Raw genomic sequence first — 15,913 nt, 5'->3', positions numbered from 1 at the left:
TCTTGTACTGTTTTGTTATGTTTGCCTATGTCTTAATTAATTCCATCATTTCTTACCTTTTTTTTCTTTTGAGAAGAATGCTAATTTGCTTAAATAGTTGTTTTTTTATACAAGTGATATTGGGGAAGGGGGAATCAATCTTAGGGCCTCGGTGCATGGGTAAATACTCTTAACCACTTGAGCTACAAGCCCCTTGCTTAAATAGTTGTTTATTATAAGGGTTGTACTTTTTTTCCAGTTCTGTTTTCTTTTTTGGGCTCTGCTGCACTCCATTAGCTGCAACGTTCTGGATAATCCTTATTCATAGTTTTGCATCAATTTTTTTTTCTTCTTTTGGCTTTAAGGATTAGTATGAACTTCATGCTGATGATTAAATTTTTTAAAACTGTACACATTGATAAATATGTCTTGCTTAGACTGAGTAACTGGTGATAAATTTAAACTCAGAAACTGCCTGAAAAACAATCATAAAACATAAAGACATAAGAAGCTAAAAGGACTTAATGTTGTTATAAAAGCAAGTTTTGAAAGCCTCTGGCCTGATTACATAGCACAATATTCACAAGAAGCTAAAAGGACTTTATGTTGTTAGCAATGGATAACATTTCACTTCACCGATATATCCTATCTACTCTGGTAACCTGAAATGATGAATTTGGATGTTCTCCACCTCTTGTTTCTTGAAATCACTGCGGTTTCTTGTAGCATAAAACTTTCCCCAGTTGTATTCCCTGTATTTGGCAGGGTTTACATCACTCAGTAGCTCCTCCAAGGGCTTCACCATCACATGGTGGGCTGGGAAGAAGAAGAATGGAACTGAAAACCTTTCTTTCTCAGAATTCACTACCACCCTGTGCTCCACGCTCTCATATTTGTCATTGCTCCAAACCTGCAGATAAAAATGCCGTTTACAAAGTGAATGTACATCTCATGCAAGTGTCTAAAAAATTTATTGGTGTTGTGCACAAGGTCACTCGCAATTACAATCTCATTCATAATTATGAATGCATTAATGTCGTTCATAAGACATAATGGGGAAATTTCATTTCACAGTTTATGAGTAGTACCTGAACAATGTCACCAACATTGATGATGTAGGCATTTGGGGTGGGTGTGACTGGAATCCATTCTCCATCAGATTTACTCTTAACTTCTAGTCCTCCAACATCATCTTGGGCCAGGACGGTTAAGGCACCAGCATCCTTGTGGCGCCCAACGCCTAGAGCTAGGTGAGGAAAAGGGCATGGAGGATAGTGATTGAATCTGATCATGCTCGTTTGCTGGTCTTTGAAGTAGTCATTGAACCTGTTTTCTGGCTGGTCTAAGCTCAAAGCAATTAGTCCTAACAACTTGTAAGCCAGTTTTTCCACCGCTCGAGCATACTCCTGGCAGACCTCTCTACTCAAGGCAGCCAATTAGAGTACATAGACCACATGCCAATGTAAAGGCAAAACGTTAGCGTCATGGGATATTAGTCTGGTGGAGTGAGAATTTAAGCAAAATGTAGCTAATAAGTTTTTGCTTTTATTTGAATCTTAACCAACATGTGCTTCTGAGGGGATTTAAACTCAATTACACTGAAGTTTTTGTAAACCTGGTGGAGTTAAGCCTGTATTACATCCGCACTCATGGCAAATCCGTTTAATCTGTTTGAATCCGAACTTGTAAAACTTCTGAGAGTAACCTGTCTAATGAACCACATATGAAAACAGCAGTTCTTGTGGTGAATTAAGAAGGGGGAAATTTGAAGGGGCAGAACTTTTGCAGAAATATTCTTTTTTACAGTTCAAGTTTGCTCTCAGTTCAACTAAAGTCTAAAAGGCTAGCATTATACAATATTATCCTAGTGGAATACAAGGTCCTATTTCCAAGTGAGAATTTATGCAGAACCAGTTTTGCTTCTGAGGGGATCCAAACCCAATTTCCCTGAACAATTTTGGCCCCCAAATCTCGCGGACTAAAAGCCTATACTAGATCATAATGATTTCTAAGTCAAATCAGTTTTCTTGTATCCAATCATGTCTCCAAACTTGTAAACCTTCTAAGAGTTGGCAAATTTTCTGATGAATCAAGTTATAAAAGAACACCGCTTATTTAAGAAGGGAAAAAATCAAAGAAGCAATCCAGAATCAATTTCAATTTAATTTTGCACAATCAGCTAAAGCAGTCCAAGTTTGTTCAAGTTTTTGCAGAAATGTTAATTTTTTTCAGTTCAATATTGTTCTCAATTCAACTAAAGCAATCCAGAATCAGCCAACTCTATGCAAACCTATTACAAAGCAAAGATAAACTAAAAATGAACAATTCAAATAAGCAAATATAAAACACCTGAACTCAGGAGGGTACTGAGGCCACTGATTAGTCAATTTCCTCAACTCCTTATCATCAGGCTCAGGTGATGCTGGGACCAAAGTCTCATCTTCCACCATGAAATCAAAGACTTCCTTCCAATCTCTAACATTTTTAGTGTTCTCACCATCATGGTACCCCAGTGCATTCACCATGTCTCTCTTCACCTTCTTCTTTTCTTCTGCTGGTAGTTCAAAGAATGTCTTAGCCACCTCCTCAATCTTCCTGGCCAGTTCCAATGGCACCCCATGATTTATAACTTGGAAAAATCCCCAGTTTTTGCATGCATGGCCTATCTCTGATACCACTTTTCTGGTCTCATCAGGGCTGCTTAAAACTGAGAGGTCAATTATGGGGATTTCATCAGCAACTGGGTTTGTGGGTTTGAGCTTGGGCCTCTGGTCTGTGGCTTGGATGAAGGCTGGATCAATTTCTCCCATTGGTTAAGATTCAAGAACAGATAGATTGTAAAATTTAATGGAAGTGGTTTTCTGGTGGAAGAAAGTGGCGTTGGTTTATATATACTTTGGATTTTTCTGTGCATAATTTTCTCTTCTGTACAATGAATGTAGACAGTTTCGGAATAGAAAATGTTGGTTTGATAAATGAAGACAATATGGTAAGCAAACTAAGCAGTAGAGAATTTGGAAGGTATCACTGCAGGATAGACCGACAAGTATACCGTGGTTGTTTTCTTTAGTGGCACGCATTTAGGGTCATCTGCTGCTTTTGTAGTGTCTTTATTAGGTGAGGGAGGACTAGGCCACAACCTTCCAACGCGCTCATAGAACGCCCATGGTGGGAATGGCGGCCATTTTCCGAATTCAATTATCAACATGCAAATCGGGCACAAGTTCAGGGACCATTCCTATTAAAAACCCTATCAAGGATTATTGCAAAAAAGATTAGCTAAGAATTGAAAGATTATTCTGCTAAAAGTCATGCAGAGTGTTTGGAGCTGTCGCTCATGTCAGTATTTGCAACACATTATACCAACAGCTGGAAGTCACCCACGGGCACTTCAGCGACTGTCCATTAGAAGCGAGCAAAGCGCCCGTCCATCAGAACTGAGCAAGGAATTTGCTCAAAGGCTGCAGAGTTGAGCAAATCCCTCTTTTTGTTTTCTGTGTTGAATGAGTTCAAATCTCTATTTATGATTCACGTGCTGATTAGGGCTTGTGTACAATACTACTTCGTTGTTTCAAGTTGGCATTTGAAAATAAGTACACTTCAAAAGCCTGGTAAGTGGTAATATCGCACTCTTGCCAACTAGACCATCCAAAATTACTAATGAAACCAAGGCAGCAAGAATAGCTGTGAATAGGATCCATCAACTTAACCTTAATTAACGCAATACATAATCTCTACCTCCCCCATTGTTACAGATTGCTGACTGTTTAAGAGTTCTAACAAGAATTTTCCTTCAATTCCGTATAACACTTGAAATGATAAGAGAACTCAAACCCACTTGAAAAACCACTATTTACAAAGCTTAACAAATAGAGCTTGTGAAAGATCAGAGATCTGAGTTCTCTCATGCAGTGGGCATAGAGCTTGAAACAACCACATATGACAAGTAGTGAAGCCCGTCCTGGATTTTGCCCAAAGCTGTGTTCTGGTCATCACGGAGATGTTTAGAGAAGGAACTGGCTTTTTCTTGGATTGATGTCTGTGGAAGCACGTCATGGGATTCCGCAGGAGCACCTTTTATGGCTGCTAGATAAGCTTCGGCAACATCAGATATGCCTGTCAAGTTCGTAAAGACTCAAACTGTCAACAAAAATATCTGCTACAATACATATCTTGCATATCAGATATGAACTTGGAAATGAAAATCATCAAGACCTCAGTCTAAAAGCACACAAAGAAGACACAAGGCTTTCTGAGTTGGGGACCTTAGGAATTAGGCTCCCTATAGATAATATACATTGACTTCATGGCTTATACAATGGCTATATTCGGGTCAAAAGATTGCTGCATGCATGCGGATGCGGATTATCTTTCCAACCGTGGTCAGCTAATAGCTAGACACTCTCATGTTGAGGTACCGAGTAATCTCTGAGTATTTTTCCTTTGAGCACAACAGGGTGAACTGTAACGGCATATTGCAACTAGGAAAAAGTAGTCATTTATGACCACAAAGAAACAGAGCTCCAGGATATCAACCTGTGATGAAACTGCTGGACACTGCCTCCACATATCCAGTCATTGCTTGCGCTTTTGATCTGATCATCTTTGCTTTTTCAACAGAATCTTCAGGCCAATCAATATTCTTGACATCAGCATCCATATCTTCTACCTGAGTGTTGTTTGCACTAGATATGATGGATTTACCAAGCATCAACAGTTGAGACACTGCAGAGCAGCACATTTCCGAGAGTCTCTGCAAAGACATATGATTACATCAAAACTATTAAACCCATGTCAACAAAAGCAGAGCCAAGAGAATACAATACAGTTATCCCAGATAACTCCATACATGAACCCCCTCTGAGTGAAGACTCTCTAATCGGCCAGTGGTTCTTTGAATTATATCATTAACAGCTTGTCCAGCTAAGGCACTTGTGAACCTGATAAATACAGAAGATTCTTAGAGGGATGTGGAAAAGGAGAATGTACGTAGAAAATTCCAAAAGTAATAGTAGTTAAGGCATGATATGTATAAAAATAAAGTTAAGCACAAAAGACCAGGCATGTTTCTACTCCTATGTTTCAGACAAGGTCACATAATTAAGAGGAGCAAATTGTAAAATAAAATGTGTATAATGAGGAGGCTGATCAAATTGCAATCAGTTTAGACACTGGACATATCATCACCCTGCAATAACTTATTATAGGACTCGCCTTTCACCAGTTCCACCTTTTAAAGACTAACATTTTTTGAGAATGTCACGCATGTCAAGTACCAAACTGACCCATAAACTCAATCTCTTTTAGCAAATGATTATAAAGAAATTCATTTTGAAATCATCTAGTAGGATTGTATGATCTCCAATCAATTCACATTAACAAGAACGATGGGTATAGAAAGGATGCATCATCAACAGTGACACAGTGAAAATCTATCTAACGTAACTCTGACAGATGCAAGAACAGCTAGTTTTACAGTTATTGTAATCTAATTCTGGCTCTAGTGAATGTGTCAAAATCAGATCAAAGTCCAAAAAGAAGCAATAGACCTAAAACAGCCATGCATGAAAGCAAAACTACTAATGATATTCGAAAAATCTTTATAAAAAAAGAAAAAAAAAAGGAAAAGACATAAAAATAGAAATTGAACAAGGTAAAATACCCAGCCGCCATATCAGCAGCCTTGCTGACACTTGAATCATGCAAACTCTTCATCTCATCGCTATTTCCATCATCTCCAGTCTCTTTCTTTTTGCCTTTATCCGACTCTGCACCACTTCCATCCAATTCAATATCCAAACTAAAAATCTGCTGCACCTGTTTAAGCTTTCCATCATAAGTAGATTTCTGTTCTGATGATAATTTTCCTTTTCTCCTGTTAAATAATAGTGCATAATGGCTGGACAATGCCTCCAATTCCTGACAGAATTACAATACACAGCTTCAATAAATTTATTCCTTATGATAACAAGACTTAACCTCCCGGATTAAGAAAATGACCTCCAACTGTTCTGGACCTCCATATATGTAGAAGCATCGATCAAATCCTACTTCCTCGTATAACTGATCCTCTTCGGCTTCCTGTTCAGAGGGTTTAGAATTCTTCTCAACTTCTATACCAGTCTCTGTGATCAGTAGATCCAAAGTTTCCTTGCCTACAAGCTCAAGCACTTGCATTCCCTTTGAGGTAAAAGCCTTTCCAGTCTGTAACATGAAACCAAGATATAAGCAATGAAGTCAACATAACTTAACAAGCCATGTAACAGGAGAATACAAACCTCTAATAAGGATGGCGCAGCAGAACCAGCAGCTGTAGGCAAACCGCCTTGCTGGATGGATCCCGCAAGATTCACAGCTGAATTCTCAAGCCTAGAGAACAACAAAACTTAGTTCAATAACAAAATACAATGCTAGTAGAAAGTAATTAGAGAAGTTGGTAAAGTCAAACTTGACCACAGTCAATAGAACACAATACAACTGTATTACTGCACCTATTTTGAACTTATGAAACCATATTTACTACATCATGCAGTACTAGATCATCTTTACAACATTCTACAATCCTTGAACTGAAAAAAAAATATGTACACAGCTCCTGGGAAACAAGAGAAAGTAATGACCAGTTAGCATCTGATGATTACTAATTTTAATCCAGAAAATAACCCCAAAAAACTGTCCCCACATGCAATGCAAGAACTACTCTTGTTTCCCTCTAACATAATGTAAAATATAGTAAAACATTCAACTGCAGTGGAACATACTTGTGGACTAGATCAGTACCGCCTTTCAATGCACTTCCTAATGCTTGCCACGCTCCTGAAGCAAAATTCTCCACAGAACTATCAAGTACCTTCAAACCCTGAAAATTTTATAGCAATGGCACGCTTAGTGAAATATAAATAAAAGGTATCAGCTTCAGAGGATAGTTACAGAAGTCAAGAAACAAACAGCTCCAGTCCAGTTGAACAGAAAGTAATGTAATGTTAAAGTGTCCTATATCAAATTGAGAGAGATGAATAGAAGTATATGCAATATTATGAGCGCAAAAATTGCAAATATATAAAAGGAAAGTTCAACTGCTTAAAAATTTACGACTTGCCTGACCGAGAAACGACTCTTCACTAGCTTTTTCCAATTTTTCCAGAGCAGCCTTTCGTTGCTTTTCATGCTCATCTTGGCTTTCCGTCCCATCCTGGCTTTCCTTTTCAGTATCCCCTTCCTCCTCCTTGGAAGATTCTTCCGAGTCCTCTGCAGGGTTTTGCATGTCGGCAATGCTCTTTGCTGCAGTCTGAGCAACTGCAGTCGCCTGCTTCCACAAATAACCATTTCACACATTTAATTAAAAAATGCAGCAAACCTAAACTTTTCAATTTGGATTAAATAGACAAATCTTTGCATATTTTATAATTACCCAATTAAACCTACATTAAGATTCGCAGTCTGAAGAGTTAATTAACATCGGATACATCTAAAAACACCAAAATTAGATCCAATAACGAACCTTTCCCAAACTTAGAAACCCTAATTTCTAAATTCCTAAAAATAGAAAGAAAAAAAAAAATCAGGCAAGTTTATAATAAAAATGGAGATTCACATACACTTGTTAAATGCTAGAGACGCTTACATTGCGAGAGATCTCTTCGGCGGCTTTCTGAAGATCTGAGAAAACAGAAGAAAATCCCCAGCCTCCCCATCCTCCACTTTTTGCCGGTGATGCTTGTGCTTCAGCTGCTTCTGCTTTTTTTGCTTCCTCTTTTTCTTCTTGTAGAAGACTTTTCTCTTCCTTCAGTGGCTGTTTGTCTTCTTCCTCCATTGTCGATTGCAGCCAAGACCAGTCCTCAGTCTGAGATCTCAAGCCCTTTGGAGAAAAATGGAATTTGAGGAATTTGATTGAGATTTTATCTTTTTATTTTTTTGAATGGGAAGTGTTGGGAAGTTCGAATGTGCGTAAAATTTGTTGGAGCGTTTTGTCACTTTTGGGAAGTTGAAATGAACGAAACCTTACCTCACTATCTGCTTCATTCAACGTGCTTTCGAAGGCAATCAAGCACCATAACGACGCCGTTTTTGGTTTCACTCATTTGGCACGGACGGGTAGGGCTGGATTTTATACTTCGGGCACGTTTCGGTTCGGTTTGGTTTGGTACGAAATTTTTATCGGTCCACTTTTTTTTATTTACAAAGTTGACTAAGGTCAATTTTGGTTGTTTATCAATTACTTTCAGGCGCAACATTGGAATTAAGACTAAACATTGTGTTCAAAGTATCGCTCCCAAACAAATTGGCTCATTCCCAAACAAAACCGTATCTATATGACTTATTTATCAAACCAATTAATTAAATGTTTACACTTATATTAGTAATTAAATAAAAAATTAATTTTAAATTTCAGTTCTATACAAATTTCCAGTAGTTAGGGAGAATGTAACTTGCTTCTTTAACCACTACTTTTGTTCGGTATGGTCGGTACCCGAGTTTTACATATAAAATGTGCACCCCTATTTTGAAATTACTTTAATTTATGAGGTACAAAATTCAAACTTGAGTGCAAGGACATGTACGCTAACATGACCAACTAACCTAACCTATATCTAGGTTATGTACTTGTTAGTTCTTAATACACTCCTTTCTAAAAAGAGTAATGCTTCCATATGTTGTGACTATAGATATGCATGCACTTCAATTATCATGACTAGTTGTTAGTTAATACGTCAACTATTATGTTTATGATTAGCTAATGTAGTCCTTTTACTCTTTTGAAAAACAAATGTTTTTGGTGGTTTAGATGTAGCTTTAAAAAAAAAAAAAAAAAGGGAGGAACAAGGGAGATACCAGATACCATATGATCTCATAAAATTACTACCTTCTTTCTTTTTCTAAAGACTGAGCCACACTTGTTTGGCAACTTCAATGAATTATTGCCTTAATACGTATAGTGGTGAAGCCAGGATTTCATGTGTGTGGGGGCCTCTTACAAATTATAAAGAATCAAAAATTCGAACTCACAATACATACGAAAATAGTATATATATATATATCACATATGTCAAGAATTATATTGCTTATTGGTTGCAATCATAATTGTCCTCAACAAAGGGATAGACAAGTACATTCTGAGCAAGAAAAATTGCAAGAGATAGACAAAGAGTAGCGATTTAGCAAATATATTTAAAGCTTTTCCCCCCATTAAACCCAATAGAAAGAAAAAAAATCAAAATTTCAAAAACTTTAAAAAAACCTTAGGTCGCTTCATGCATTCTTATCATACATGAAAAAATATTTTATGTAAAAATATTAACTAAGTATGAAAAATGGTTTTTCTGAATAATCATTTTCTCAAGATAATTTTTGGCGGCTTTTATTCCTTACACATCAAATAAGAAAACTTGATTTTATGGGATTTTAGTATGAAGTATATATTGACTTAATGAGCCATCATTTTTAGCCTAAATTGTACCTTGCACTAAAACCTATTTTTCATATTTTGATTTGGTGGGAATTTGATTTTCTAGTATTTTTATTTGAATCCGAATGGGGGGTACTTCCTTATTTACATTGTAAACTTAAGTAAATGGAGTAATATAAAACTAAATGAAAGTAAAAGGACAAAGACATTTACTTAAATGTTGAAAATGGAAATAAGGTAATATGTACACCTAGAGTGCACCACTACCAGCTGAGCAAAGGGGCAATTTGAAACAACTCCTTGTGCCTTAATAGGCCCTCCACAACACATGTCAATACATATCAAGACGTAAAGTATTTGAAATAATATACATATAGAAATACATAACAGTATATTACTTTTAAAATATAAAACAATTGAGTGGGGGCCTGTGACCACACTGGTCCCAGTGTGGCTCCGCCCCTGAATACGTATGTACTGTGGATGGTTAATATAATCCTAAGCAATTACATATCTTGCTACGATAAATAATTTTATAGCTTTTTAGAGGTGTGAATAGCGTTTTCAAACAACTAAAAACGCTTTTAATAGTGCTTGCACAATAATGAAAAGTATTTTGTAGATTATAGAGGCATGTTTTCCCAAATAAATACTTAATAATAATTAATTTTTATTCATGATAAACTGCAAATTTCATACACTTAATTTCTCTCTCATTTTTCTTTTACATTTCGTTTCGTTTTCAGTTTCCATCTTAGCAATAAACACAAGATAAGCTAACATTACAATTTCATGCATTGAGAATAAAAGAGGTAACTAATCAAGTATCAATGGAAGGTAGTTCAAATTTCAAATTTCATTGTTCAGTAAGATTCTCAAAGTTACAAAGCGAGTGTGTGTAGAAGGTGTTTTTGAAAAAAGAAAAAAAAATACAAAATATGGGAAACATGTCAAATGATAAACTAGCACTCAGTAGCCTTGGAACATTGGCGGTGGTGGGGACGAGTAGAGTGCGCCAAAGTTTGGTGGCAACACGAAGTCCGGTTCGGTTGGCGGTGGAGACTGAGCAGGAGGAGGCAGAGGAGGAGATGGAGTGGGAGCTGGTGGTGGAGGTGATTCGACTGGTGGTGGTGGAGATTGAACCGATGGTGGTGGGGATTGAACCGGTGGTGGTGGAGATTGGACCGGTGGTGGTGGGGATTGGACCGGTGGGGGTGGGGATTGAACCGGCGGTGGTGGGGATTGGACCGGTGGGGGTGGGGATTGGACCGGTGGGGGTGGGGATTGAACCGGCGGTGGTGGGGATTGGACCGGTGGGGGTGGGGATTGGACCGGTGGGGGTGGGGATTGGACCGGTGGGGGTGGGGATTGAACCGGCGGTGGTGGGGAGTGAACAGGTGGCGGTGGGGAATGGACTGGTGCTGGTGGTGGTGGAGAGAATACCTGTGGTGGAGGTGACTGCACTATCTCTGGAGATGGTGGCGGTGGTGAATGCTTCGGCACCGGAGATGTGTTAGTTGGGTCTGGTCCAGGTGTAGGTGTTGGTGATGGTGGTGGCTCAGCCTTTGGTATTTGAGGTGGCTCTGCCTCAGGTGTTTGAGGTGGTTCAGCTTCAGGTGTTTGAGGTGGCTCAGCCTCAGGTGTTTCGGGTGCCTCGGCCTCAGGTGTGGGAGGTGGCTCGGCCTTGGGTGTAGGAGGTGGCTCAGCCTTGGGTGTGGGAGGTGGCTCAACCTTTGGTGTCGGTGGTGGCTCGGCCTTGGGTGTGGGAGGTGGCTCAGCCTTTGGTGTCGGTGGTGGCTCGGCCTTTGGTGTGGGAGGTGGCTTGACCTCTGGTGTTTGAGGTGGCTCGGCCTCGGATGTTTGAGGTGGCTCGACCTCTGGTGTTTGGGGTGGCTCAGCCTCAGGTGTTTGGGGTGGCTCTACCTCAGGTGTGGGAGGTGGCTCAACCTTGGGTGTTGGTGGTGGCTCGGCCTTGGGTGTCGGTGGAGGCTCGGCCTTCGGTGTGGGTGGTGGCTCGGCCTTCGGTGTCGGTGGTGGCTCAGCCTTCGGTGTGGGTGGTGGCTCGGCCTTTGGTGTGGGTGGTGGCTCGGCCTTCGGTGTCGGTGGTGGCTCGACCTTTGGTGTGGGAGGTGGCTTGACCTCTGGTGTTTGAGGTGGCTCGGCCTCAGGTGTTTTTGGTGGCTCAGCCTCAGGTGTTTTGGGTGGCTCAGCCTCCGGTGTTTGGGGTGGCTCAACCTCCGGTGTTTGGGGTGGCTCGACCTCGGGTGTTTGGGGTGGCTCAGCCTCCGATGTTTGCTCGGCCTCAGGTGTTTTGGGTGGCTCGGCCTTTGGTGTTGGTGGTGGCTCGGCCTTTGGCGTGGGAGGTGGCTCGGCCTTTGGCATGGGAGGTGGCTCGGCCTTGGGTGTGGGTGGTGGCTCGGCCTTTGGCGTGGGAGGTGGCTCGGCCTTTGGCGTGGGAGGTGGCTCCACCTTAGGTGTGGGAGGTGACTCGACTTTAGGCGTGGGAGGTGGCTCTGCCTTTGGTGTTGGTGGTGGCTCAGCCTTTGGTGTCGGAGGCTTCTCGGTCTTTGGCGTCTGAGGTGGTTGAGGCCTTGGTGTCTTTGGCTTATCCGGGGTTGAAGAACCACCACCACAATGCTTGCTGCAATCCACAGGCTTAGTGACCACAGGGAAGCAAGTCTTGGTATTCTTTTGCTTGGGCCTGCCGGGCATGCAGTTGCCCGTGTCATCAAATTTTACCTTATTTTTGGGATTTGGCATACATTTCTGAGCTTCTCCACTGAAATAATTGTAAGCAAATGTGAAATTGGCCAACTTAGGCAAGGAGCAAATCTTTTCAGTCACAAACCCTGTCAACCTGTTGTACCCAACAGCCAATTCCTCTATGCTGCGGAGCTCCAAGAAGGTCTTTGGGAAGGAACCAATAAACACATTGTTGCTCACATCAAGAACCTGCAGATTTCCAAGGTTTCCAATCTCAGGAGGGAAGCAGCCACCAAGTTGGTTGTTCATGAAAATAATCTCATTCAGATTTTTCATGTTCCCAATGCTTCGTGGTATGCAACCAGTGAAGTTGTTGAACCCAAAATTCACCACAGAAACCGTGGAGTGGCCCAAGGTGTCTGGAATTATTGATGTGAATCGGTTGTGGTTCAAGAACAAGGCATCGTGCTCCTTGTGAAAAAGCTCTGGAGGCAGCTCCCCTTCGAAATCGTTGAACCGGAGATCAAGGTACTTGCAACTAGGCCATTCGAGGACCACCTCAGGGAAGGAGCCGACGAAGCGGTTGTTGCTGACATCAAACTCATGCATAAGTATCAGTCTCCTGAAGCTCCGTGGGATAATGCCGCAGAACCTGTTGGAGTTGAGGTGGATGAGAGCAGCATCAGTCAAGAGCCCCATTTCGACAGGGAGATGGCCAGCAATGTCGGCATGGTTCAGGTCCAAACCGGCCACAACGGTCAGTTTTTCATCGTCAAGCGCCGGTGCACAGAAGACCCCTTTGTAGGAGCAAACATCTTCACCTTCCCAATTGACTGTGAAGCCAAAAGGGTCGGAGAAGATGGCCTTCTTCAAGGCCTGAAGAGCAACATAAGCGTTTTTGAGCCTGTCGTTTTCAAAGTTGAGCTTGGCATCCACTTGAACCTCATAGTTTTCAGGAAGGTCACCGTCCTCTGGGAGAGCCAGGAGCTGGCGGTGAGCTATGAAGGCAACTTCAGCATCGGTTAAGGCGAACGAGAGGGCTGAGAATGAAGAGAATAGGAGGAAGAAGAGAAGGCAGCCGCCCGAGGCCATGTTTGTGATGAGAGGTGGAGCCATTGGATGAGTACTAAGTCGGCAAGCACAAGGCTGCTTATGAAGACAATGGGATGAGGTGAAGAGGGAAGCTGTTATATTGTGGGGATGAGGCTGTTGTGTATTGACAGAAATTGAATGGTTGTAGAAGACAGGTCTTCCTGTTTTAGGACCGGAAAATATGGGGATCTTCAAATCACCCACAAAACTTGGTGGTACCTTCATTTTTTAGTATCAGAAGCTATCGGGTGTCTAAAAATTGGCAATAGACCTGGTCCTCTTTTAGTTGGAGGACTAAATTTGGCTGTTGAATCCTAACCATCCATTTTTGTACCAGATTTAGTTTCCACGCATCTATCTATTTGCCACTTGGCATAAACCTCACGTTTTTAGTAGAAAAAGGGAAATAAATAAAAAATTCCTCAGGAGGTCCAATAATAACATTGAATTAATGGCATCAGCAAGAGAAGATGAAATGCTGTTGCTCACCAATCCAAAGTCAAGCTTATAACCCCTGTTTCTGTGGCTGCTTACAAGAGTGCAAGAATAATTTTTTCATCAAGAACTTGAAACTTACTAAAGTTTGCTCTTTGGTTTGCGGAAAAGATTTGATACGGACATTCAGAGGGTTATAGCAATTTATGTTGCTACCTTAGCATATTATTAATCACTTCAAAATGGAATATTGTACCATGGTCTCAGACATTAATTAGGTGAACAAAACACTAAGTTTTTTAGTTTTTATTTATTTATTATCAAACTTTACTTTCCCAAAACTAAGCCATGGATCTCCTTGGGTGCTCATTTTTTTGAGGTTCCTCCCCTGTTTTGGAATAGCTGTGAGGGTTGGCTTGGGTTGCTTGGCCCCTTGTAACTTCGAAAAGGAGAAAACACCAAAGTTTCAATTAAATTATGTAGCATTAAAATATGAAAGCATCACATATCATTCACAAAATATCCCCACCTTTCCCTTTTTTTTTTCCTTATATTTTTCTCTCATTTCCATCTCACACATCTCACAACTTATGGTGTCTTTGATTTCTGTCTCTATCTTTTTATTTATTTATTAATACCATTTTAAGTATACTGTATACACTTTTTATTTACATGCATGTACAAAAAGTCTAACTTCAGATAAGATGGATTCATATATAAAAGAAGAAGATAAGGTTCTCTTCTCTGTTCATGTTTTGCTAACAAATGAAGATGAGGTTGACATAGCAAGCAGGCACTGAAGTCCTTGAAATCCCACTAAATAACAAGAAACTTGAAGGCAAATCTCTTCAGCTTGGAAAATTTTAATTCGTTGAACTTCATGAAAAATCATACAGGGATTGAAGTCCTCTACTGAAAAATAAACCTTCAAAGCCTCTCAACAATCAAAACCAAAACATCCCCACATCTATAAACACCATTACACCACATTCCTAAACCAGTAAATCCCAAAGACATATTCACAAATAAAACAAAAAACAAAACTTCGTGTTTGATCAATCTGTTTCATGGTCAGGGGTAGCTGAATACCAAGCAGGGTGCCTCCCTTTGATTCTAAGAAGCCTGGTGAAGGGTGAATCTGGCATTCTTGCACTTTCTTCTTCCTTCAGCTCCTGAGCTGATTTTGGCAACCCATCTGGTATGGGGCAGAGTCTCTCTCCTTCTTTTGCCACATCTGATGGCTTTGCTGAATTAATTCCATGCTTCTTATCCTTTTTTATTGCTGCAACGCCATGTAAGCATCCCACTAATGTCTTTACACCTCCTGCTTGAAGAATCAGCTTCTCCACATCCTGTTTTGGTATCTCCTTCTGTACACAGCAAGATTTAAAAAATATGTGAATTCCTTGGCTTTAATTTCCTCCATTTTCTCAGCAGCCAAACAATAATTGAACAGGTAAGAAAGTTTTGTACCTCTAGATCCTTGAGCTCAAAATACGCTCTCCAGCAGCCATAAGACTCGTCTCCTTCGAGCGTTGAACAGTAATCTGAACAAAAATCATATCAACAGAAACGAGTTAATACAAAATTCACTGAAACAGCATAAAACCCAAAGAAAGATTCATACGGGTAATAACAAAAATCAAAATCAGATCATGCCTTCAAAACCCACTTCAGATTAACCAATAACAACATAAAAAAAAAAATTGAAATTTAGGAGATGGGCACGTACCAGAGAGCTCGTTCTCGCACTTTTCGATCAAGGGCGGGTCTCTAATGGCGCGATCAAGCTTGGACCGGCTAAAAGGCTCGAGCTTTGGAATGTAAGCATGGTTTCTGGACGAGCAACAGATAGTGGAAGCGAACTTCGGCGTCGTTGATGACGACGACGGCGAAGACGGTCGTGCAGAAAAAGCTTCTCTGTTGGCTTCGAAGAGCAGAGGAGAAGAAGAAGGGCAAGAACGAAGCATGACTGTTTTTATCATCGTGTCCAAACACACCCCAAAGTTCACTACTTTCTCTCGCTTTGCTTTGCTTCTGGTTTTTTCTTTTCTTCTCTCAGAAATTGGTTTGATTGGATTGGACTGGATTGGCATAGGACATGCCTACCATTTTATATGAAAAAGGCCTCGGCCGAGTGGATAAGAATTAAGTCTTGGTTTTTAAAAGATATTTGAGTGGTGTTAATGTGAAGTGGCTGTGACGGGAAACAATGACGGAGAAATCATGGCCGTTGATCGTTGAGATGCGTGGAGGGTTGGGATGTGATCTGACGTGGTAGAGACATGAGGAGGGTGA

The 15,913-nt window shown here is 40.6% G+C and overlaps 4 protein-coding genes across 4 annotated transcripts; all 4 read right to left on the bottom strand.

The window, feature by feature from the left end:
- Positions 1-483: 483 nt before the first annotated feature.
- On the bottom strand, positions 484-3,022 carry LOC110765957 (protein LATERAL BRANCHING OXIDOREDUCTASE 1-like). The gene is made up of 3 exons (XM_021969205.2): positions 2,329-3,022; positions 1,068-1,398; positions 484-889 (listed from the first exon to the last, which is right to left on the bottom strand). Exons 1-3 carry the CDS (start codon positions 2,787-2,789, stop codon positions 629-631), a joined length of 1,053 nt encoding a protein of 350 aa, XP_021824897.1. The 5' UTR covers positions 2,790-3,022; the 3' UTR covers positions 484-628.
- A 597-nt stretch (positions 3,023-3,619) lies between these two features.
- Positions 3,620-7,983, bottom strand: LOC110765967 (BAT2 domain protein). The gene is made up of 9 exons (XM_021969217.2): positions 7,604-7,983; positions 7,079-7,285; positions 6,741-6,838; positions 6,258-6,348; positions 5,980-6,183; positions 5,642-5,898; positions 4,829-4,919; positions 4,516-4,732; positions 3,620-4,095 (listed from the first exon to the last, which is right to left on the bottom strand). Exons 1-9 carry the CDS (start codon positions 7,790-7,792, stop codon positions 3,884-3,886), a joined length of 1,566 nt encoding a protein of 521 aa, XP_021824909.1. The 5' UTR covers positions 7,793-7,983; the 3' UTR covers positions 3,620-3,883.
- Positions 7,984-10,221: 2,238 nt separating this feature from the next.
- On the bottom strand, positions 10,222-13,249 carry LOC110765959 (uncharacterized). The gene has a single exon (XM_088245167.1). The coding sequence runs from the start codon at positions 13,202-13,204 to the stop codon at positions 10,355-10,357; it is 2,850 nt and encodes a 949-aa protein (XP_088101293.1). The 5' UTR covers positions 13,205-13,249; the 3' UTR covers positions 10,222-10,354.
- A 1,227-nt stretch (positions 13,250-14,476) lies between these two features.
- On the bottom strand, positions 14,477-15,685 carry MEE14 (maternal effect embryo arrest 14). The gene is made up of 3 exons (XM_021969235.2): positions 15,348-15,685; positions 15,089-15,162; positions 14,477-14,985 (listed from the first exon to the last, which is right to left on the bottom strand). Exons 1-3 carry the CDS (start codon positions 15,598-15,600, stop codon positions 14,671-14,673), a joined length of 642 nt encoding a protein of 213 aa, XP_021824927.2. The 5' UTR covers positions 15,601-15,685; the 3' UTR covers positions 14,477-14,670.
- Positions 15,686-15,913: the final 228 nt, after the last annotated feature.

Source organism: Prunus avium, chromosome 8, assembly GCF_965620075.1.
Source record: "Prunus avium chromosome 8, drPruAviu1.hap1.1, whole genome shotgun sequence".
NCBI classification, from domain to species: Eukaryota; Viridiplantae; Streptophyta; class Magnoliopsida; order Rosales; family Rosaceae; genus Prunus; species Prunus avium.
This window is presented reverse-complemented; position numbering and strand designations above follow the sequence as displayed.